This window comes from Rhopalosiphum maidis, chromosome 2 (genome assembly GCF_003676215.2).
Source record: "Rhopalosiphum maidis isolate BTI-1 chromosome 2, ASM367621v3, whole genome shotgun sequence".
NCBI classification, from domain to species: domain Eukaryota; kingdom Metazoa; phylum Arthropoda; class Insecta; order Hemiptera; family Aphididae; genus Rhopalosiphum; species Rhopalosiphum maidis.
In genome coordinates this window covers 69,343,856-69,369,998 of record NC_040878.1, presented here as the reverse complement: position 1 = coordinate 69,369,998, position 26,143 = coordinate 69,343,856, and the positions used below count along the sequence as shown (strand labels likewise).

The window sequence follows — 26,143 nt, the reverse complement described above, 5'->3', positions numbered from 1 at the left end:
TACGTACATCAAAATAAATAGCGATTAGCGAAACTATAATAGTAACTTCACTGACGAGAGACTGAGTGACAAGGCGCGCACGCAAGATTGTACAGCCACAACAACATTGATAAGACGATCATAATAATAATAATAACACCGTGAACCACCAATATATTATAATACTTGTGTTGCAGTCTGAATAATAATAATAATATTAACATTTAACAGCAATTATAATATTATAACAATAAAAATATCGTACCTGTGCGACGACGACACGAATGACGAATCGCGCGATCGGCGGCGTCCGAGAATGATGTCAGTGTCCGTCCGATGGGACCATCGCAGTGACGCTGTAGAAATCAGGTAGCAGCCGTAACGAATGCCTCCGGCGTCGGCGTCCATGGAACACCTAGGCCCAGGTTTCGGAAGTCCCAACTTGCGCAATCCTTACTCGCCATCTCGGACCACAAAGTTCCACGGCTCGAACGCCGCGTACGCGAACACCACCACCTCAACGGCGTACTACAAGAACAAGTACGCCACCCAGCACCAGCACCAGACGGCTGCCGCCAACTTGCCATTGTGGACGGCCATATACAACTATGAAGCGCAGGGCGAGGACGAACTTAGCCTCAAGCGAGGCGACATCGTCGAGGTGCTGTCCACAGACGCCAAGATATCCGGCGACGAGGGTTGGTGGACGGGAAAGCTCGGTGACAAGGTGGGCATATTCCCGGCCAACTTTGTCACTGAGAACAACATTTTGGAGAACGTGACCACAGTGGTGGGCAACGCACATATCACCGAAATCGATTTCGGCGAGCTTGAGCTTGAAGAGGTCATCGGTGTCGGCGGTTTTGGCAAGGTTTACCGCGGCTATTGGAACAACAAAGAGGTGGCCGTCAAAGCTGCGCGCCAGGACCCTGATGAAGATATTAGTGAGACAGTGAAAAATGTCAAACAAGAGGCAAACCTCTTTTGGCTGCTGGACAACGAGAACATTGTGTCCATGTTGGGCGTTTGTTTACAAATTCCAAATCTATGTCTCATTATGGAGTACGCCCGGGGGGGTTCACTTAATCGTGTACTGATGGGAAGGAAAATACGACCAGACGTACTTGTTGATTGGGCCATTCAAATCGCCAGGGGAATGAACTATTTACATAATGGTGCACCAATATCGTTGATTCACCGAGACTTAAAATCCTCAAATGGTGAGTTACTAATATTATTTATTAATGAGTTAAGAGGATATTTCTTTTACACCTATTTGTTATCTTTTAAACATACTTATAAATATATACCTATCACAGAACAATTGGTTTGATAAGGTACCTAAAAATTTCAAAATTTCATAATCATTTTCCATAATGTTTTTTAATTTTTAAGTCAGATACTTAAACAAATACTTTGTAAAATTAAACATTAATTGGTAGGTAACACATAATCCTAAAAAATATTAAAAGTTTTGTAGAATAAATATCTGTTTTTTAAAATAGCTCTAACATTATATCCAATATTTGAACAATTTATTAGGCCCTATTATTTTTAGTTTCTTAATTCTTTTTAAATTTAAAAAATATATGAAATAACAATAAGTTATTGAACATTTTTAATCATTTATCTTTTCTAAATCCCAAATACTCATAAAATATTTGATTGTAGTACCTAAATTAATTATATTAAAGTTTTATAATTAATCAAGTTTGTAAAATGTTTATAAAATAGTGCCTAGAAACTTAGTGTGCATTATACATGGGCTCTAGGTCTCTAATTATGGGCATATATGGTTAGAATATATTATTTTCTTTTGAAATTGTTTGTTTCTTTCAGTGTTTTATCCCTGTAATGTGTTATAGTTTTTAATAATTTTGGTATTGTTCATTTGATTTTAATTTGTTAATGTATCATAGCCTTAACATATAACAGTAATAATCTATGTAGGTACTGTATTACTGTTTAAAACTATACATTTTTTAAAAATATCTATGATTATTTTCAATTATTGATGTTTAAAATTTATAATCAATTTATCTCTTGGTACATGGCAAGACAACTTGGTGTTTAAATCAATATTATGGTTATAACATATTAAATGTTAAATAATTCAGAAATCTGAAGAGTGAGTTATACCTAGGTAGATAATTGATATATATAAACAACGCTAAGTTTATATTATTTAAAATGTTGCCAATAGTGAATACCATTAATACTTCTTCAAGTATTCAAAGATTTTTTTGGGAAAACTTCATTGTCCTTTTTATTTATTATTGCAATGTACAGCATTGTAACATAATTCCAATTTATTCTAGAGATATTGTAATAAATCATAAAATTTATAACATAAAGATATTTTTCATAATGTTGTTGCTTACCTAGATCAGCTAAATATTTTACAGATTTTAATCATTCTATTATTTAAACATTTAATCTTTATGTTGTGATGTTTGTCTGAAAAAGCCTGAAAAGAATTTTTAAAAATAATTGATGTTATAATATTATAATATCAATGGTTCTCTTTTAGAGTAGTTATCAATTATAATTGTATGCCTATATTTTTATTACTTTCTAACCAATATGATAAAACTGGATAAAACAATATAATCTGTTATTGTAAACCGTGGATTTGAAACTAATTTTGTTTTATTTTTAATGTCTTGAAAAAAATTTATTTCATAATTACTAATAGTCTATTATTAATAGAAGTACTATTAGTGTAAAAGTTTACTCACTTTTTTTTTTTTTTTAGCTAATTTGGCTTTTAATAACTAGTTTTTTTAGATGAATGTATTGTTAATTTGTTAGTTATTATTATTAGAGACTGGCAGACTTGGTTGAAAGAAAATGTATTATATATAATTTTCAAAAAATTGAAACTTATAACATGTAATATTATATGTTATGTTATATTATGTTAATAACTATAGTCCGCGCAACAAAAATTAGCTGGTAACCACCAAACCCGCTTGCCACGAAACTGCCATTAACTCAAACCAGTTCTCACCAGCCAGTTTTCGTTGCGTGGGCTATAATATTCTTAAAAGCTAAGTATGTATCTTAAATGTATTTTCAAGTAAAAATAAACATTCCAAGTTGAAATTTTAAATTTTGAGTTGCAGATTTCTCACGTGGCTATATACAGTTATTTAATAATTCATGATATTATTATGATAATAATATAAAAATAACATTATCCCCAATAATTTTACTAAAAATTTGTCTAGAATGCTGATGATACCAGATTAAAAAAAAAAAATTTAACTTTAGTCACTTTTTTATAATATTGTAGAATAACAGTTCTGAAATATTGTACTTGATTTACTATTGTTTCAAATTCTGAGTTAAATTTATTTTTTTTATGGTACTGCAGATATTTTAAGTTTACTATTATTTTTTAAATTGTAATTCATGATGATTGGATACAAAGATTTTTTTAATGAAGTAACAACAAATACTTTTATGATTTTATTTTATCCTGAATTATTTATTCTGTTTTTTGATAGATAATTAAGTCATTCACATTGTATTAAAGATTACATATTATATACAAAATATTTAATTTATTGGTTATATAGTACTTAGGTCATTGTCTAGTGGGATCCTAGTAGCAAAAATAGGTATATTTATAATACCCATTATTTATATTATAAAATAAAATATATCATTTTTAAAATAATATAAATTCTATAATTACCTTTTCTTTAATCTGTACATTTCTAAGTCTATAAGTATTTTCTGAATAACTACAAAACAATCAAATCATATATTATTACTTATTAATTAAAATCTTAACACAATATTTTCTTATATTTTATTTAATGTAAATTGTTCTTAAGGTCGATTTTAATAACAACAACTCTATAATGTAGTATGCGTGAAGAAAAACTGCCAATAATATAACAATGTGTGTTTTTTCAATAATTGTCTCATTCAAAATTGTTTTCTTACAGCAAGAAATTATTGTGCTTTCAAATTCAATTTTTTAGCACAAAATATCTATACTTTGTCCATAAAGTACTAAATTATTTACTCAGTTTTAAAATGATTGAATAATGATGTGTTATCATTTGAAAACTTAAATGCAGGTTATAAATGTAACATTTAATGAAAAATAGAGCAATTTGGTACCCCTACGAGAGTTGTTAGGATAACAGGAGAATTAGTTGAAAATGGTAAATTTCCTTAAAATACAGGACTGTATCCTTAAAAAATCATGTCTACGTTTTGCAATAATATATGAAAACAATAGTAAGCAATTATTATAATCTGTTGTATTTGTAAAATTTAAGATAAAAAAAAAATATATTCAAGAAAATACAAAATTAAATTTATCAATATTTTTATATAATAATTTACATTTAAATCATTTAAATATAATATCTTTTATTCTCTTGTAGAAAAACATCTAATAATTGAAAAAATATTGATCATAAATAAAAATTATAATAGTCTGCCTTTGCAATTTTTTGATCCACAGTAACACTTCAGTTTTTTGTTTTGCACACTCCCTACAATATAATTATAATTCAATGCTAGTTCAGTTCCAGCTGAAATATTTGATAACGCAAAGTATGCTACCCATGGAAATCTAAGGTCATGAGTGTCAATAAAAACATTCTGAATAAATATGTTTGGGTCACAGGAATGATTGAAATAACGACCTATGTTCCCACTGACCTTAGCATCCAATGTGTAAACGCCACAGTCTTTGTATAAGTATTCTAGCATAGATTTGTGTTTATTTTTAAATCTTTGTTGGGTATTTAGCTTAGACAATTGATGTTTGCCATCAATTTTCGTATTTATGTTTTGTAAATTCTTCCTTAATGACATTTTAGATTCAAAAATACTCATTTTACTCTTGGAATAACTTGGAGGATTAAACTCTTCATCAGTTGAACTATTATCATTTTCACTTTCCTCTTCAGGCACACAACTTTCATATCCTTCTTTGATCTCTTCAACTGTTTTGAGAAAATCCAAATCTGCCAGGTATTCATCACCGTTTATTGCGCCATCATTTTCGGCATCTTTCTCTGTACGAATCTCTCCAACATATGTACAAACAAAAGTGCCTTTGGGAATATCAGCAAGTGTCCTTACTCCCCAGCCCTTTTTTTCAGTTAAAAACACTTGCAGTGAAGTTTTCAGTGGTTCCTGAACAACTCGATTCAAGCAAGTTTTTGCACATTTACAAGTGATATTGCATTCAAAAATACCCGTATACACTGGACTGTATAGTCGTTTGTAATTGTAGCCAATGTTAGTGTCTTTAAATATATTTGGATAATTCTTTTTGCTTTCATAGGTAAGTTGCCAACAGGAACATTTTGTTTTGTTTTGGCAATTATCAGTACAATCGCAACCACACAAAAATTTTGAGTCTAAATTTAAATTAACACCCGGGGTAGGTTTGCGTTCTGTTATATACTTCATGTTTTTTGGTACCAAATCATTTAAACTATTGGCAACGCTTATTGTTTTGAATTCCATCTCATAAGATATGTCGTGTACGCGAATATATTCTTTGGGTACATTAAACGAAGATAACGGATTTATCAAACAATCAAAATTAAATAAATTGATAGTCATTTGGTTATTACCATATCCTGTCGCATTTAAATAATTGTACATTGTGTGTTCATCTCTTATTTTACATCCGCAAGGAGTGGTATATATTACTTTTTTCATTTTTTCATTTTTATCTGTTTCTATTGACCTTGTGAATCCATAATGTAATGGAATGCTTAAAACATTCATATATTTTGTTTGAGTGTAGTCATAGTTAACCCATAACATACATAAATGAGAACACTGATGGTTTTTGTAGGGAAGTGGTTTTGGACAGTTAGCCGATATTTCAATAATGTTAATAACACCATTATTTTCTTGAGGTTTCTGTGTTTTTGGAGTTGAATCTAATGATGAGGCAAAATTACTATCTTTTTCGGTGTCATTATCACTAATATTAATAAATATTTCATTTTCATTCAAGTTTTCTAGTTCAATATAAGGCCGATTTAATATCTTATTAATACCAACCAACCCTGTATCACGTATATGCTTATCTTGATTATTACTATTCATTTGATTGTTTATTGGGCTTAGTCTATCTGAGCCTCGATACATCCACTTTGTATGCTTATTCTTAATATCAAGGAATTTTAACTGAACTAATGAAGCATCTAAATTCATCACTTTTGCTAAACACCATTGGTTGTTTAGATTTGTCAACACTATTTGTTTTTTATTAAACTTTACCATTGGGCGTTCTGGATACTTTTGTAAATACACTTTGACAAATTCTCTAATATTCTCATGTATATCATCAGTCATATTTGCCGACTCACCACACACAAGACGAATATCCTTATGGTACACATACTGTGCATATCCATCATCAAAGAATATCATGTACCTAAGACAGATCAAACAAGTGTTTTATTATATATATGATAGATATTTAGACAAATTATTTTGAAAAATTGTTAAACTAATTATTGTCTGCTTTTAAACACTATGACAATCGTTTATTTTCTGAATATCTATCATTGTATTATAGATAGAATAATTTTCTGTTATTTGATGTTTAATAATATTGTTTTTACTACCTATAATATTTTATTTAAATAATAGTGTTATCTCCCAATAATAATTTTATTTTTTCGCATATTACAATAAAATGAAATGATCAAAAATATATTTTAAAACTATTGATAATTTGGTTTTAAAACATTTTTAATATTTTCACAGTAAATTGATGAGTTTTTCATTAAAATGGATAAATGTTTTATAATGATACTTCATTTAATTTTAGTTTATTACTTAAGTAATTTTTTTAAATTACATGACAGACATTATTATGAACACATGTTCAACATTGAGCCAATTGTACCTACATGCAGGACTCTGATTTATAATAAAATACATATTATTATTAAATAGAAAAATATAAAAAAATACTTTGATGATAAAATATGTACATCATTTGATAAATGCAAATTATATAACGCTATTCATAAATTGGATAACATATGGATAAATCAACTTATTTATTAAAATATTTTTGGTATGAGATGGTCTAATCTTAGTATACATATTTTTTCTTATTTAAAATTTTCGCAGTATTACACTTAAAAAACGGTCAGTAATTTTAATATGTGTTAGTGTGTCTTATGATCATTTCCAATCAAAATATTATTGTTTATAAGACTTTTTTCAAAAAAAGATTGTTGTTACTGAAACCAATTAGGCCAATAATATGTTTTAAAAAAAATTTCCAAAGTAGGTTCAAATAAAGAACTATAAACTTACTAACTATAGTGCATTGTGTATTTGACATTTGGAAATTATAATTAAAGTAGTTTTAATTTTATAAGTAAATTATATCCTAAAACAAAAATTAAATGAGAAAATGATTCATTAATTAAACGTTCTGTCTGTATACCTATAAATTACCTAAATTATTTATTAAAATAAATTTTATTACAAACCTGAAGTTATTGATATATTTTGGTGGTTCTGCTACTACTCCCACGTAGAATTTATCTGACAATTGAATGTTCATATCTTGGAATTTAGCGATGACTCTACTACCTACTGGATACTGCGTTTTTCTTAAAGTATTTATGTATGCTAAGCTTTTATTATTTAAAATTTTTTCTTTTCCGTCATCAAATATAATACTAAAATATGTATCACTAACTGCAGATTTAATAGTTGCCTCAAGCCAAGGCTGTAGTGAATATTTTATGCCATAGACTTTGTCACCCATTTTTAGTGAGCGCCTTCTTAGTCTACCTTCTTTTGGTAAATCTTCTGGCAGTCCGGGTAACGGTTTCGTTATTAAAATGGCTACATCATTATCTATAATCATCTCTGGTTCATAATTTTCTACAATACTTATTTCTTCATCAAACACATACTTCTGTTGTTTATCTAATTTGTATAAATTATTATATAACTTTGTGAGACTATTATCTAACTCTTGCATTGCATTGTTTACTCGATCTCTTCCAGCAATCAGATTAGATATTTCAGAAATAAAATAGTTTTTGCATTTCTCCTTTTGTACAGTTACTAACGGTTTAACAGATTTGTTGCAGATTGCGTGTATAGATTTAAACAATTTGGTTATTTGGGAATTTGGGTTTGATGTTGATGGCCCGGCAATGTTGACGGAATTAGAGTCATCAGAGTCTGATAACTCCATAATATTGATACATTTTTTTGAATAACTGTTATTGAATATGCATTCTTGGTTTTTCATCTGTGTAGTAATTCTGTCTAAATACTGTATGCTTTTATCTATACAGGCCGCACAAACCCTACGATATGGCTTGTATCGAACATTATAATAATTACATACAGATTGTTGGGCGGCATAGAGCTTTTCGTTTTCTTTTGATTGGCAATAAAAATTAATGCACTGTTTGGACATGTCGCTGTAATAACAGTAATATCAACAATAACTATAATATAAATAATAACTATAGTATAAATAATATAATAATAATGATATTTGGGCTATTTGGAGATACATAGTATAGGTAAGTAGGTTTATACGACTTTATTTTGTTGGTATTTTACATGTATAGATGTTAAAAATGGATTATAAACAATAGTAGTTACCTCTGATTAATATAAAAAACTAAAGGAAAAACTGAAAACTGTTAGAAACATAGTTATTAGTTAGCGATTTAAGAAATGATGAACGTCTTTTGAATAATAATATATTGTTCGAAGATAATTAGAAAATCGGGTTTTTTGATAGCTAGTTGATTTATCATTTTTAATTTCCCTGGTAATTTTCTTGAGCATAAAGAAAAACTATCTAATAAACAATATTGTGTGTCTGGAATTTTTTATTTTTATAAATTAGAAAATTTTAACATTAAACTAAATTAAGTTACTTTTTTTTAGTTAACTTTTAACTTAACGAGTTAATGAAAAAAATATGAGTAACTTTTAACTTAATTTAACCATATACATATTTTTAAATAACGTAACTTAACTTATAACGAGTTAAAAAAATCGTTAATTTGCTCAGCCTTGCGTATTTCTGAGAAATATAAAATCGAGCCCACGTACGCGCACTTATCTCATAATTGTTTATAATGTTGTGTACTGAAGTTGAACTTCCGAAGTTTAGTTTGAGCCTATACCGTCCGTTTAGTCAGTCAGTCCTGGTTGGTTTACGGATTTGACGACGTTTTAATTACCTATTATTTTTTAAAGTTCACACTTTAGGATTATTCAACTCAAAACAAAATGTTTCTAAGTTTAGTAATTAATTAACTTATGCTAAAACACCGTTATAAAATAATGAGTATTATAATAGTCTTAACGGAATCGCTGGTTCGATACGACTGTTTTACAAATTGCATATATTAACCAGCGATTGTGTTGTAATAAGAGACAATAGTAATCAAAAATTGTAAAATACATTATGCTTACATGGCTACTACATTGAAGGGTTCCCAACAATAACAACCTATTATACGACGTTTGTTCATGCGAGTTAAGTAGTGGCAAAGTGTCTTAACTCTCTTAACCGTTAAACCCATAGGCCTGCTGCTTTTGGTTTATTAAGTATCACGGTAATCGTACAATTTTTAACTATTCAATAATCAGTATATCATAATATTGACATACACATATAGTTTTAAAACGTTAAAACTTTTATTCGTCAAATTATACTTTTAATTTAAAAGTATGATTGACGAATAAAAACTGCTTTTTAAAGCACACATATCTGTTATTCTAGTGGTCATTGACCGCCGATCTGTGTATACTGCATGTATACTGTATAGTGTATAGGATTATAATTAAGTGACGGCCTAGGTCAATATTTTTCATGTACTATTATAAATAAAACCGAAGTTTATTGATGAAAAAATTTTAAAACACGACTTGGTTACATGCTTACATCGCCATGTTCCACGAGGCGTGAATATAATTATATTGGTACCTCGTTGGATTTGCCTAAACGCACAATTTTGACTACCTACCAAATATATTATATCATTATTGATTATAAATACAAGTTTATGTACTGATTATTGTAGCCTCAGCGTCGAGATCTGTTATACATGGAAAATAAGTTTCAATAGATATTAAATTACGGTTTTTCACAAGTCTCCATATTTGCAATAATATATGTATATAAGTAAAATCCCGTTATAACGAACTCCAGAGGGCTGAATTTTTTTTCGTTGTAATGAAAATTCGAATAAGCTTTTTGGCGGGGGATTTCTATGACTTTTGTTATAACGGGATTTTTCGTTGTATTGGTATTCGTTGTAACGGGAATTTACTGTATATATAGTAATGTTTGAAACTGATTTATATAATATTTTAAGAATATTCTACCTTATATGTTTTCATTGTTTATTTTTAAATAATTTAATTTAAATTTATATTTTTAGTGCTTTTGAATGAAACAATTGAAAACAATGATCTACAATTCAAGACATTAAAAATCACAGACTTTGGTCTTGCCAGGGAAGTTTACAAGACAACCAGAATGTCTGCTGCTGGAACCTATGCTTGGATGGCTCCAGAAGTTATAAAAAAATCAATATTCTCAAAAGCTAGTGACGTTTGGAGGTTTGGAGAAATTAATAATAAAATATGAATAAATAATATTACTAAATATGTATAATATATATACCTTGTGTCCTAGAAAACAGGGTACAATTTATCAGTCGTTAGCCTTTAAATATTTTTCAATTCTGTTTGCGGGACGTTAAATTAGACAAATGGATCATAGATTCGTATAACTTAAAATTTTCTTAACTCGTGTATTTTGCGCAATACAACTTTATTTTTTTTAAATGGCAACCTCTATTTTTAATATATAATTTTCGAATTAATCATTTTTTTTTCAAGCAATTTTGATATCTATCACATGTATTCTAAACCCAAAATTGGTAAAGTTAGAGCTAGGTATAGGTAACTTCAAAAAAAAAAAAAATGTATTTAATTAAATTTTTTTTTTAGTTAACGTATTTTTTTCGTTATATTAATTCATAGATCATATAGATAGTAAATAATTTATTACTAATAATAAAGTATAAAGTATCAAATCGTGTTTAGAACAAAAATAATATGTAAACTAAAAAGAAATAATTTAATTTAATACATTTTTTTTAAAGTTATACCTAGCTCTAAGTTCTAACTTCACCAATGTTAGGTTTAGAATACATGTTGATAGATCAAAATTGTTTGAAAAAAATAGATTAATTCGAAAATGATATTAAAAATAGGGATTGCCATTAAAAAAAATGAAGTGTATGCGCGTATGGGATTATTTATGTTCTTGTGACTTATACTTACACATTATTTTTATTGGTTATGGATCGATAATATAGAATTCAAAGAAATGCGTTTTTCTTTATTTTTATAGACAATTTAAAAAATGTTTAGTACACAATTGTATGAATTTAGTTTTTTATATAATAACAACTTTATTTTAAATAAATTGGTAGTAATTTTTTTCTGAACTATATTTACTAATTATTGTATAGGCATCTATACTAAAAAGGAATTTAATACTTTATTACCAAAAATAATACAATATAATAATAATATATCTTTAAAAAATTAATAATTATTATATTAATTATATATTATTATTATATTATATTAATTTTTATTATAGCTATGGTGTTTTACTCTGGGAATTACTTACTGGAGAAATGCCATACAAAGGAATTGATGTGTTGGCTGTTGCTTATGGAGTGGCAGTAAACAAACTTACTTTACCAATACCTTCAACTTGTCCACAACCATTCAGAGAACTCATGGAGGGTATTTACAATGATTTATTGATATTTACTATCACCTTAATATGCCATGATTTTAATTAATTTTATCATTAGCTTGTTGGCATTCTGACTCTCACATGAGGCCTAGTTTTGAAGACATATTAGCATCGTTGGATGATATTGTACACTCTGCTTTTACTCAAACACCTCACGAATCTTTTCATACTTTGCAAGATGTTTGGAAAGTAGAAATTGAACAAGTACTTGATGGACTACGAATGAAAGAAAAAGTAAGGTTATAACTAGGTATAAAATTATTTTCTTATAAATTATTATATATAATACTATTTTCTTTTCAATGCTTACCTAAGGCTTTTAAATCTAAAGAAGAAGTAAGTTAATGTGTGGCTGTACTTTGAAAGTAATTATTAAACATCATATTATTTTGTGCTTAGGAACTAAGGTGTCGTGAAGAAGAATTAAGCCGAGCTCAGGTACAACAACAGATTGCTGAAAAACACTTAAAACAGAGAGAACGTGACCTAGAAGCACGTGAAATGGAATTGCTCAAATGGGAACTAAATATCATAATGCAACAGCAACAAGCATCGCCGGCAATACCAACTCCCAATAAACGTCGTGGCCATTTCAAAAAATCCAATATTTTGAAGATGTTAAAAAAAGAACCAAACCAGTTGCCAATTAGTTCTCCATCTGGTAATATATTGTATTGCATTAAAAATTAAAACTGTGGTTGTTTATTCTAAATTAATTTTCTACCTGTAGATTTTCGACATACAATAACTGTGCAGCACACAAGTGACAGGAAAAATCGAGATGCGTCTGGTCCAAACAGCCCACCGGGTTCTCCAAATATTCCTAGACTGAGAGCTATTGCACGTAAGTATAAAAGAATTTGTGTTTTTGTATTAAGATATTAGTTGGAGTATTGCTTGTATTTCAAAATGTTAGACTATATGCCTATATTTAAAGTTTGTTTAGATATTTATTCCAGTAATTTTTTTCAGTATCTGTTAGATTTTACAATATAATTCTAATGGTTTTTCAAAAGATCTTAATATCTTGATTTCTTTTTATTTTAATTTGTATAGATTTTGTTTAAAAACAAATCAACATAAAATATTTTTAAGTGTATATTCTTTATTATTTTTAGTTATTAGTTGTGTTATTAGATGTATCAATAAAATATTTACACTAATAATTTAAAAATAGTTAATATTTTTGTAATTTTTTCTCTTATAGGCACCAATGAACTAATTTTGTATTAAGTGTGAAAAAACAAAAACCAATGAAAATATTATTAAATATAAACTATATTAAACATAGTTGATTTAAAAAATTAGGTGTATTTTAAAATGTTGGTTTATATTTTATTACTGTTCTTACCAGTAATGACTGTACATGTTGGTTGATTTTGATATTTTGAGAGAAAACTGAACGGTGTTTGTTGTGTTAAAGCGTCAAAGGAAATAAAAATCTTAATGAATTATTGAAGTTTAATTTAAAAAATATTTTGAAATTAAATGTAATAACTGATGCATTAGATGTGTTCTAAGTAAAAATGTAATGTTATATCAGATTACTTGTGTTAAAAAATTACGCTATTACAGGGAAGCTGAAATTATGCAAATGAAGGTGTCACACGTTTATTCACATTTATTATAAAATGTTCAAAACTTGGTTTTATCACAGATATTATGAGATCAATTTGCATATGTCTAACAACTGATGATTACTCTGAATAGATTCTTTGATTTTGAAGAAATATATACATGTAGTAAATGACCAAACAGAAATTTTTCTCAATTCTATAGCGAGGTATGTTCATGACTATTTATGAATGTTCATCAATGTTTTTGGTTGTTTTGTGAGTACCCAGTGTTGGTCAATAAACTTGAATTGATTTTATTTGGTGAAATTAAATTAAAATATAATTTGTATTTATCTGTAGTATTTGGAAAAATTTACTTTTAGTTTTATATTTTTTTTCGTATACAATTTTCTAGAAACTGAAGTAGAATTGAATTAAAATTGAAAGTTTTGAATGATAATTTATTTTATTTTTAATTCAATTATTGAAAAAGTCACAAATTTATTATGTTTTGCATACAGATTTTTGTTTGCTATTTTGTTCTAATTGTTTTAATGTATTAAAGGATTTGCTTTTTATGTCTGTGTTTTCTTTAAAAAAGTTACCAGTCTAAAGGAATAATTTTAGACATTAGATATAATATACTTAAGAAAAAAACCAATAAAGTTTAATATGCTGGTTTCAAAAAATGGTAAAATAAATTTAAATTACCATTATTTTTTTTGTTTTAAAGAGTTTGATAAATATTCTCAGAAAATATTTGTATGTATGGTGAAAAATGTTATTTGTTGAGTTGTTTTGTGATGTTTTAATTAAGTTTAAAAATAAAAATAGTAACATTTGTCTAATATGGTAGAATGTATATGACTAGCCCACTATGCTCGTATTTCTCTATATAAATGATTTCAGTGCCAGCAGATGGAGTCAAGGGTAAAACATGGGGCCCTAGTACGTTTCATCAACGTGAGCGGGTACAAATTATTTGCGGGAGTCCATCATATCCATCATCACCAGCCACAACGTCTTTTAAGGGGTGGTCTCGATCAGCACCTAACTTGGAAAAACATCAGTTGTCGGTTCGCTCAAACTTTGCGGCTTTACAAGAAATAGGTACCCGTGACAAGGATGATGATGATGATGCTGAGACCATAAGTCTATAATATTCATTTTTGCATCCCCTACATACTATAATAACCTTTAACCCCTTTACACAAATCATTTCTTGGTGGTGGAATACAGTAAAACAGAATAATATAATATATATTTATTTATAAATGATTAAAAACTCAACGGTTCTGGTTCTAAGGTCTTTTTTTATATAAAAATTGTTATTAATTTGTTACAAATTTATTATTATTATTAATTTTATTTAAAAATGAAGCTTATAATATTTTTGTGCTTTAAGCACTGCTTGACTGTTGATTTGTTTATTTTTATTATTTTAACTTCATATCTTTTGAAGATATAAAGAGCACACATTCCAGTTTGCACATCACAAAAATGTATTCTGTATATCTTTAGACTTAAGCCAATGGCTGTTATTATTATTATTATTATTTATTATTATTATTATTATTATTATTATTATTTTAATTTGTACCTATTGCCCAAGATATTAGGCACATACACACACCTCCCTCACTAAAAACACATTTTGCTCCTCCCATTTACTTAGAGTTGTTTATTTTTAATCTTTATCGTAGTGATTTTTTTTTTTTTTAATTAGTTTTAAGGAATTTATTTTTTGACAAATTTTCAAAATTTATCATTAATATTTTTATAAATAATTATTTAGATTACTATTTGTGTATAATATTTATACTGGGAATATGCAAAATGAATTAATAAAAAAATGTTCAGTGAAACAAGTCTTAGCAAGTAATTATTTCAAACTTTCGTCAAAATGAATTAGGTTATTAAGATAATACATGTTGTTATTTGTATGTATTATTATACGGGGTAAGTATTAATGACACTAATGTTTTTATAGACTTCGATTGAGTAATCTTGTTCTTTCACACGGACTAGTATAATATTATATAATATATTACAATGTATCATAATTAGATTGATACGCGCAATAGTTTAGAACATTGTAGATTGTGCATGTTTCATTTCGTTGATAAGTAGACGCTACAGTTTATTTGGTAAGCATGTGTAAACAGAGTACCTATACTTTATAATCAATAATCTTAATTTATCTTAACAAATATTTAACAAAATATAAGTATTATTACGATTGTTTTTCTCCCTGAGCGAGCTAAACATTAAATACCAATTTATCGTTTTGTTGGAAATACTAGAGAAATTACATGTATTCTATATCTTTGATTTAAAGTTTTACGTATCCACTACCCATCCATAATAATTAACCACGAGATATTACAATATATAGTACTTGCATTAATTTAGATTGTTTCGTTCATAATCTCAAAAAAATCATCGGTGACTAAAAAAATATTCAACGAAATGTCATTTTTGCAAATTTTTAAATAAAACAAAATTATTTGAAAAAAATTTATTCTTTCCTTTTATACGGCAATCTCCTCTAACGGCTTTGTGTACTAATTTCTATATCATTAATACAACAACAATTATAACAATAACAACACGACGAACAATATTATTAACGAAAATAATATTTAACCATCGGTGAAGCATCGTTATACGGCACCCACTTTATCACCACAACCAAAAGTCTTAAAGATATTATTATTGTTATTACTTAATTATGTGTATCATCGAGTTATAAAATTATTCTTTTTGACATTTTCTCCTCGTAGACTACAGTGGCCCACCAATGTCAGCGTCTTACTGTTGGCCGGATGACTATGAAGATGACGATGATTTACTTCGAATTCAACGATCGCGGTCATCTGATCGTCATCGGACGAACACCTTGGGCGACGGCGCCGGAAATATAGTGACTGTATCGTCGAAACCGTCATCGACATCGACTACTGCTGGGGCGACGACGACTACAAATCAAAAAACGGCGCCGCTGTTGGAGAGCGTCCTGCGCGCGGCCGCGTCCATGTTAGCAGGTTTTGCGTTGGGTGGCGCGGATATAAGGACGTGTACTTCTTCCGGGTAAGACGACAGACGAATATATTTTGAATATTTTAATAAATAAATACTATTTACGGATATTACAAATCCGTGTCCATAACATATAACATTTAACACCGAATGCTTGAATAGGTGAATCATCGCACGTAAAAAAAAAAAAAACGGTCGTGTCGGTTCCAACCCCTATTATTTTAGTGTGCACTACAAAAATCTAAATGAGTAGTACCTATAAATTTAAAGAATATTTAGCTTACATAAATATTGGTTTAATATTTGTATTTGTCATTAATGCGCATTGAGCCCGTTTATATATTTCGTAATTATTATTTATACTGTCTACCTACCTATTTCATTGTAAATTAATATACATAATTCTTAACTTACCTAATTTGTACGACAACTGTTATACCAGGTCCAGAAAGAATCGCAATAGATGTAAATAATGGCAAAAAAACCTAAAATTAAGTAAACAATTAAATAAAAAAATAGTCACCTTAGTCATTCTATATTGAATGATTTATCAACCAATGAATATAAATTATTAAAATTGTGATTTATTTACTCGTTGGTTTTCGCTTCTACTTTTGTGGATGTGTTGAATTTTCAATCTCAAAATGTGTGGCACTCGGAAATCATCTTCTGAAACAACTCAAACAACAAATAAACTACTGAAAACCAGTTTGTAGCGTTCACCCCTTCGGGTGCAGGCTGTAAAACATTCTAATAACCGGACAGTGGTATCAACATAACATTTGGAATCTTATCGTTGTAGCCGTTTAATCTTGCGAGTGGTGCATCTTTCGAAAAAACATCACCTGTTGACATAGAACATGTAGTGGGGTCACATAAGACCTGCGCACGGGCGCAGAGCGCTATCTCCAGGTTGTTCGCCTCAACTGGATTGGATAGTGACGACCTAGCGGGGCGGGCACAACTTCGTCCGCTTCTACTCATTTGTGACCACTGGCAAAAATCAATTACTAGCCACGAACACCAGACCAATGCCCTCACGGACACCGGCCGTTCAAATCTTTTTGTGCTCCCCGCCAAAAACATAATAGAAACGACGATCAAACAGCTGATTGATTCGTTTTCATTTTGCCGGAGGCTCGGCATGGTGTTGGCAGCGAAGACTAGGCATCATCATAGAACATGTTTTAATACGGATTTAAAATTACGTTACGGTTACAACATCATGCCGAGCCTCTGTGACCTATTGCATAAAGTAAAATTTTAAGGTCGACTGAAACATTTAAAAGTGAAATATGGGATTTTGATAGTTGCTGCTTCTATTATGTTCTATACTGTTAATAAACGGGCTATGCTTTCTACCCCCATCATTTTCTAGACTTTTATCCGTAAAATTAATTTTTATTTCCCAAAGATTTGGTTCATTTTCAAATATTTTAATTTACAAAATAATTGTTATAAAAATTTAAATTATAAAACTCATTAATGGAAAGATGTATAGTCTGTTCAAAATTATATCAGTATATGCAGCCAAATACTGCGCATGGGCGTGGCTTTGTTCCGCTCGCGGCGGTCCGTTGCGCCGCTGCCGACGAGAGCGTCACATTATTTCAGAACCGAATGCCGATAAATTCAAGTAATTTAAAATGTACAGTAAGCACGACGCACGCACACACATCTACCTAGCACGCCGAAAGCACAGACGATTGAAGCGTCCCGTGAGAACACGATAAGTTGAATCAATAAGTTTCCTGCGCGCCGACGACGAAAATTGGTCGCTGCCGTGTACCGATCTTATTTTGAATAGACTATAGAATGTTTAATTATCGGTAGAATCTAGAGTGTAATGTGTAGACAGGGGCGTATATACGAATTATTTTCACTATGGGCCAATTTACCACCAGCATGGCTGCATATACATTATATAACTGGAATATTTTTCAGGTGACCGGGTGGTTTTAATTATGACATAAATAATACAAATAGAGAAATTTTAATTTAGAGATACATATTTATTACATATTATATTATATATATATTAAATTAAGCATTTTTCAACACTTGATTGAATCTGAAATTTCATTATAGGCCCAGGTCTAGGGGCCCCCTCTATATACGCCATTGTGTATACTGTGTAGACCAGTGGTTCTTAACGGGGGCGGTACCGCCCCCTTGAAAGAATTTCGGTCTCTCCGGGGGCGATAATTTTGAAGGGGGTAGTGAGCTTTTTTAAACTCGGAAATTAACAATTACACTTAATAATATTTTTGTATAGTAAAGTAAAATTGTTTTGTTTAGTGGAGTAAAATATAACCATTACTATCTTCTTAAAATAAGAGTTTTACTTTAATTTAGTATACTGATGAATAAATAAATAAATAAATAAATATATATATATATTTATAGGAAGAAAATTTGATTTTGCACTAGGGGGCGTTAGCAGTTAGTTATTACGATAAAGGGGCGCTGAACCAAAAAAGGTTAAGAACCACTGGTGTAGACCAATATATTATACTAGGCAGTAGCAGATTTGATTTATCTTCTTGAGGGGGTGGAGGCAAAATCCTTAAATAATAAAATAAATAAATCCTTAAAAATTCTACACTTAACTTTTTACCCACTTAGGTCTATATAAAGGAAAAACATGTATCTAATAGTACAATTTATAGGTGTAAATGTAAAATAAATAGTTTTATTAAACAATTAAAAACAAATTTATATGCTTGTCTTTCTATCTAACTCAATTTACAGAGTCTGTAATTATAATTTATAACTTTATAAGTACTGAATTTGTATACAGATTTCTGAAAGAAATTATTACATATTTATAGGTAGTTTATGATGTCACGGCGCCTGTCACCCCCTAAATGCCGCACCTGATATTAGGTGTTCTAATAATAGAAATATCAAAGAAAACAATATTGTTATACACTCATTTCATTTAGAAGTAGTAAATTGTAATATAATCATTCCTTATTATACATATTTATCCATGTACCAGTGGGAATGAGCACAGCGATAACATATAGCATTCCGCTGCATAGACAGTTTTGTGAGCCACAGCGGGCTTTTTAGTACAGCAATTTAACTTGTCGTGTAGACGTACACAACAATATATTAAACACATTTCTGTCATTTTAATATAATAAATACAAGTTTATTGTTAATTTATAATAATATGATTAAACTATCAAAAATAAAAGTGACAATTCTTTTTTTCTATTGTATTATCTCCTCTCTTATCTTGGGTATATTTTTTCTCTCTCTAAGCGCAGCCATCTATTATTAGGCTTATGAGAAAAAAGTCACATCATAGGAGTCGTGGCATGAAAGTTTGCATCAAATTTTTACTTGGTTACTCGAGGTGTGACCCTTTATAAATCGTTTACAGATCTATAAAAGAAGTGTTTCGATTAATTGGTGGTTAAATCACAAATTTTTACTTTTCAGTCGTAATGCAGTATCGACACCAGGTTTGCAGCTCACTTCTACCGACACTGCCAACACCACAACCTCCACATCGGACTTAAATTTCTGCCTACACAATTCTTCCGACCGCCGTGAGTATGATCTATAATAAATACGTGCGTTGATTTCTGTTTTACGTTTTTTTCTAAGTTCAATTGTTCACCTTATTCACTGTAAGATTATCTACGTCTTCAGTATTTTGTCATATGGCTATGACAATCGGTCTGTTAAAGCCTATATAATGTCAAGTTGGTAAATAAAAAAAAAAAATTATTCTTTACATCATATATCAATATTATTTTTTTTACATAGAAGAATGTAGAATCTAAATTTTCGATACGTGTTAATAATATTTAAAAAACATTAAAATATTATGCGGTGCATAAAGGATATGATGTATAAATCTAAAAAAGTGTGTGCTTTGATTTACCTTATATACTGTTATACTATTATCTGATACAACATCTAACACGATTTTCGCACTGTTGTTTGTCTGATAAGTACTGAATGCTTAGGTATAAGATATTCCAATTGTCAGATACCTAAAGCTATTAAAATTGTTTTATAAATATGGAAATTAATACTTAGTTCGGTATCTTAATCTGGTGTACACTTTTTAGACCTAAGAAAAGTCTTAAGTGTTTAAATATTTAAGCATGGTTTTTATACGATTTAGTTCGATTATAACCCTTCCAGTTCATCTAGGTACTTTAGTGACACCACGAATCACAAAATCCATTTAAAAATCAGTGTAATAGTGTAATAGTGTAATCTATTTTTTAAACTAAACAAAAATGTTTTTCTTTATTTCATTATTTTATCAAGAAAGTTAGTATTACATCATGAATCAATAAATTTCATAAATTTTTTCAATGAAATATAATTTTAAAAACCTCATTTTTTTTTTTTGTTTTGAAAACGGTTTCCAAGTGTCAAAATGAACTGGACGTGTTTTAGTAATTATTTATTTATATGAGTCTTGAATAGACCAGTAATAGTTAATGCTGCGCATCTTCTATTTTCGTTATGTTTTGTTTTAAATAATAAATCGAAATGATTTGAATTTACTCAATTCTAATGAGTTTAAAATTCGTGGTTTAAGTTCATGGAAGTTATAGGTGTAGTAAGTACTTTGTGGAATACAACACTGACTATAATTATATGTCATTATACCACTATAACATGGATCGTGCATGCTTATCACAGAGATTCTGAGCTTACCGCGCCGCACGTACTGGATATGAATTCTTAACGTTGATTTTTTTGTTCACGTTTCTAGAGCATAAACACAATACGTACCATGGTCCGTCGTCGAAGCATTTTCGGGTGCCATTGCCGCAGAGTTCAGACGCTAAACCTTTGCGATTCACCGACAGTCCGCAACACCGGTTGAGCCGTTCCCGGCGGAAATCCAGACCGCCGCCCCGTAGGAAGTCGAGCAGTGTGACCCGGTGCACAGATGACAAAAGCCACGTGAGTGTATATCGTTGATGTCTTTTAATCTGGAGAAGACTATAGTTAATTAAGCGTTTTTAATTTTTATCGGGCGTTTAAGTCACCGTGGAGATAAGGTGAGAGAACATAACATATCGCATATGTAGGAATTGGACTCTTGCAACATTATATTTTTCTATAGTTTGTTTTTTTATAAGTGAAGAATACCTATACAATATTAATTTATTAACAACTAAAATGGTTATTAACGATTTTTAACGAAAACAATATTATGTATCACAACAAATAGATGACCATTTAAATAAAAGTACTTTACAAATATTAATAATGATGCTGGATGGATATAAAATACGAAGGAATAATAGTTACTTGGTCAAAACACCGCAAACTACATTTTTGCTTTATTAAATTTAAAAAAAAAAATGTGTATTCCTCAATAATGTCATTTATGGTTAATCATATTAAATTTAATGATATCAGAAAAAAAATATAAATAAAAAAAAAATATTACATATTTTATACAAATTATTACTTAAACATTTTCACGTCCATTAATCATAGGATGACAAGGTTTATGAGAAGTTTATAAGCTTATATATAATTACCTTAGCAGCCTTACGTACTGACTGACAACCGTATTGTTAAATAAAGAGAAGCTATCAAATAAGCTAATAATTTAAAGTTTTTAATTAAAATATTATAAAATCATTTTTTGTTTAATACTCAATATTATGATACATAAATGATTTATTGTTTTATAATTTTATGATGTCTACATGCAAATAATTTCATGTTTAGAGGTGCTTATTGTATATCCATTATAATTTATAGAAGTAAATCGATGTACCGTCAATTTGTGATTATTGTAATAAGTTGTATCTAATTTGATTTTTGTGTTTTTTTTAGCATTCTTTTTACGGTACTACGTCAAGCGACTATTACCGGCAAACGGACTTGTCTCATACCGGTGAGTACCTATAACAATTTATATATTATTATTATTTGTTAGCTCTACTATGATTTCTTCTAAAAGCTTTTTTTCAGTCATCGATCATTTAGATATTGTATTATAATATATATTATACACATTATATTTGTATAAATCACCGTGACCTTATCATTAAAAAAAAAAATGTTTGCTCGATGATATAAATATTAAAACATTCTTGTACGGATAAAAGAAACAATACAGTACTAATGTGTTTACATCAACTTAATATATATTATTATGTTTGTTTAACAACCTAACAATTAGATTTTTAAGAGTACCTTATATTTAGTGCCTATATTCATTTACGCTAGTGAGTGTCGTCGAAGCTCCGTTGAAATGGATGTGCTCGACGATGGAGTGTTTACGCGAACGAAAATATTATTATGTATAACATTATATTGTATTTTCTAAAGGATACCGTCAGTGGTCCAGCGACCGGAGTGGATACCGCCAGCTGTCTAACGACCGGTGTGGAGTTTCCAGTGCGGGTTACGAGTACGAAAACGATAGTTTGTACGCGTACGACAATCCGACCGCTAACCACAATGATGTGATTGGCGGTGTCGACGATCCGCCGTCGTTTAGCCGTAGTCAATATCGGTGTGGGGGCGGAAATCCTACGTTCACCATGGAGCCCGCTGAAACTTCATCAGTGGTTTCGCACCACCCGCTACGGACGCCGTCGATTTCACCATCGCTCCCATATCTACACCAAAGGCGGGCCGGCGATTATTCAAATTATTTCTCGAGGGACGATCGCCTATTACAACCGCATTCAGCCGAGGCTCCAAACCGACCTACCACGCTGGAAGTACGTACCTAAATACCAGTATCTAATAATTCACACCGCCATATTGGCTGTCTAATATATTATATTATATTATATTATTTATACGTGCTAGTGGCAAAGGAATTATTTTTCACGTTAGTGATGGTAGGGGTGAAATAAAAGTAGAGATTGTTGTTACGCAATTTTTTTTTGGCTTTAATCGAAAATTTAATCCTATTTTTTCTCCGTATATTAACATATTTAGATTCGGCCTTGTCCTAACCTAACTTTTTACTCGCATATCATATTACCTATATAGACGACCATCTTAGTTAACCTCCTAGTTTGCATAGTCTGCATTGCCAAGATAATGTATAATAGATAATTATGCTAGTATAAAGAACTACATAGTAGCAAAATGCAGCATTGCGCATTTCACGTCTAAAAACATACGTCAAATGGCGAGAATACTTAGTCGCATATAAGGGTAACCCTCTGGAGAAGACCGATTCTCGTTCGGTTTAGTTCTAGGTAACATCCTATGATTAAATCGGTCAGCACTCATTTTCGACGATGGACCATGGCCGTAAAATTGCTTTACTGTATTAATCTTAACAAAATACAAGCTAAATGGTTGTTGTAATATTAAATAAAATAATGACACTTCAGATAGTTCAACACTTGTCACTCGTTAGTCAAACACATTGCCCCATAGTCTGTGGTTACTCTTAAGTGTAACGGAGTACACGTGATACACAAAATATAGTATTGTTCGTGCCTAACCAGATGGATGGTTTTATTTTATTTTACAGCCTGGCACGCCGTCGAGACTGCGGTCCAGTCTGAAGAAAACCGTGTATGGCAGTCGGCAAACGGCCATTGGTTCGTCGAGTCCCGGAGGTAAAGTGTTTACATATATATTATAGCAATGAATTTAAAATTTCACTCCTTTGCGTTTTGAAAACAAACTTTATTTACCTAGCGTCCTAGCTCTGCTATTTTTTTTCGGGATTTCATAACGAAACGCAAATACTGGAACCATGGTAATTATATATTACTGGGGTAGTGGATGTCCTATTTTTTCACGGTCATATTCCGGTACGGGTTCTTCATCCTATATATATTGTTGGTTTAAAGTCTACAGACAAATAAACAACGCAGTTTTCCGATGACACAACTTACTGTCGTTGGACTTTTTTTTGAAATTGTTTTTTACAATTTATATTATTTAATATAGAATGTATTATATACAAGTAAAACGATCCATAGAGACGTAGGTATATGCATAAAATAAAATTCTTTTCGCAGTTAAGGGCAAATGCACGTTACTGATACAAAAGTGTGATTAATCGCTCTGCATAAACGGCATTAAAGCCTTAGATTGGGATTATTAGATCGACCGGTTGTGTGCTTTGAACATCTTAACCCCCCCTCCTTATCGGTATACGCGACCACAGACTAGAGTGATCAAATATAAATTTTATGCAAAATAACGGTTTGCTCTCTCGTCCTCGTAGTGTCGCCGACCAATCCAACGCCACCGGACAGTCTGACCAGCGACGACAGCAGTTACATGTCGGCCAGGGACAGCTCTGCAGCGTCTATGTCCACTGCTCGAGTTCGGTTTTCGCCCGTCACTTTACTAGACCTGCCCACCCATGGTCAACACCAGGATTCAACGGTTCCCCTACAGGCAGCCGCGTCCACGTCGTCGTCGTCGTCGTCGGCTCCCAATTCCAGACGATCGTCCTCGGTTTCAGAGTACATCGCGTGACCGCACCAGAAACAATAACAGTCATAATCGTACTCCAACGCTGTAGCGATTTTTACGTTAAAAATAACCGTTTTATTTATCGTGTCAGCTGCAGTATTTTAACTACTCTCACGTAAACGTTTTTTTCTTTTTATACGTACCTACATTTATATACTTATTTAAATTTATTATTATTTCTTTCATTTCATATAAGGTATAATATAATATATTTTATTTTATCCATTATTTTTAAGTTTTCGTACGATGAGTCCGTTTCGACTACCAGACATTCCAGTCTTTTTACATATATTATATATATCATCGTCAACACGTTTCCCATTATTATATAATTCGTAAGAACGCCTGATTACGACTTTATAATATATGATATTAAAAGTATATATTGTGATTTTTTTACAAGTTCAAATTTATTTTTTTATATAGTGAATTAAGTTTTCTGACAGATTTTTGGTCCCTGTAATGGCCATTGTGATGGTATATTTTTTTGTAATCGACGCTTCGAATAGAGTTGATTTTTGTTAAAGATTTTTTGTACGTATGTTGACCTTACGACCGATATTTTTATTTTTTATATTTTTTTATGTTTATTATAAATATTATCATTTATGTGTTTTTGCATAATACCTATATATATTTTTTACTGAAACAAATACATATAATTTGTTTTAGTTAGTAATATAATATTGTATAGATAATCGTGACATCTGTTAAATACAATGTTTCATTTTATTTTTCAATGAGATCTGCAGTGCTAAATGTTCCGTAGACTGCAGTGTTTACCATTATTATAATATTATTTTATTAGAAAATAAACATTGATAATATAATCAATATTGACAGTGCCTATAAAATATAAATTTATATTATGTAAATTGTTCAAACATTTTTTTGTTTTATCTCTTAACGACATAATTGCTTCTTCTCATCGTTAGTTACGATACACACGAATTTCGTCCCGAAATCTTTTTTCCACTTGAATTGCGTCCCGGTAATATTTAACGAGTACCTGAATTACTTCCCAACGTAAAAACATTAATTTCCTTCCATTTTATACAGATTTAACACTGCCAATAGCAAAGTATGATTATCAGTAGGTTAAAAATATTGATTTTTGCTGTTTTTATGCTATTAGAAGTAAATAAAATGAAAACGTGTAGATTTGAATTATAGAAGTTTAATACGAGTATAATAATTAAAATAAAAAATAATAAAAAAATATAAAATTAAAATTAAAAAATTAAAAAACTTGAATGGAAAATCTAACCGTTGTTTGTATTCTTGA

The 26,143-nt window shown here is 29.9% G+C and overlaps 2 protein-coding genes across 4 annotated transcripts; one reads left to right on the top strand and one right to left on the bottom strand.

Annotated features, from left to right (window-relative positions):
- Nucleotides 1-22: 22 nt before the first annotated feature.
- On the top strand, nt 23-25,699 carry LOC113553622 (mitogen-activated protein kinase kinase kinase 11). 3 transcript variants are annotated; one of them, XM_026957028.1, is made up of 15 exons: nt 23-1,199; nt 10,413-10,593; nt 11,648-11,796; nt 11,868-12,043; nt 12,125-12,145; nt 12,209-12,470; nt 12,540-12,653; nt 14,275-14,475; nt 16,149-16,455; nt 19,855-19,964; nt 21,152-21,345; nt 22,234-22,294; nt 22,732-23,129; nt 23,900-23,987; nt 24,605-25,699. In XM_026957028.1, exons 1-15 carry the CDS (start codon nt 365-367, stop codon nt 24,859-24,861), a joined length of 3,354 nt encoding a protein of 1,117 aa, XP_026812829.1. In that variant the 5' UTR covers nt 23-364; the 3' UTR covers nt 24,862-25,699. The 3 variants fall into 3 exon arrangements, with proteins under 3 accessions (XP_026812829.1, XP_026812830.1, XP_026812831.1); XM_026957029.1 differs by lacking the exon at nt 12,125-12,145; XM_026957030.1 differs by lacking the exon at nt 14,275-14,475.
- Nucleotides 4,426-16,857, bottom strand: LOC113553623 (histone-lysine N-methyltransferase eggless-like). Its single transcript, XM_026957032.1, has 3 exons — nt 16,819-16,857; nt 7,479-8,429; nt 4,426-6,403 (listed from the first exon to the last, which is right to left on the bottom strand). Exons 2-3 carry the CDS (start codon nt 8,423-8,425, stop codon nt 4,426-4,428), a joined length of 2,925 nt encoding a protein of 974 aa, XP_026812833.1. The 5' UTR covers nt 8,426-8,429; nt 16,819-16,857.
- Nucleotides 25,700-26,143: the final 444 nt, after the last annotated feature.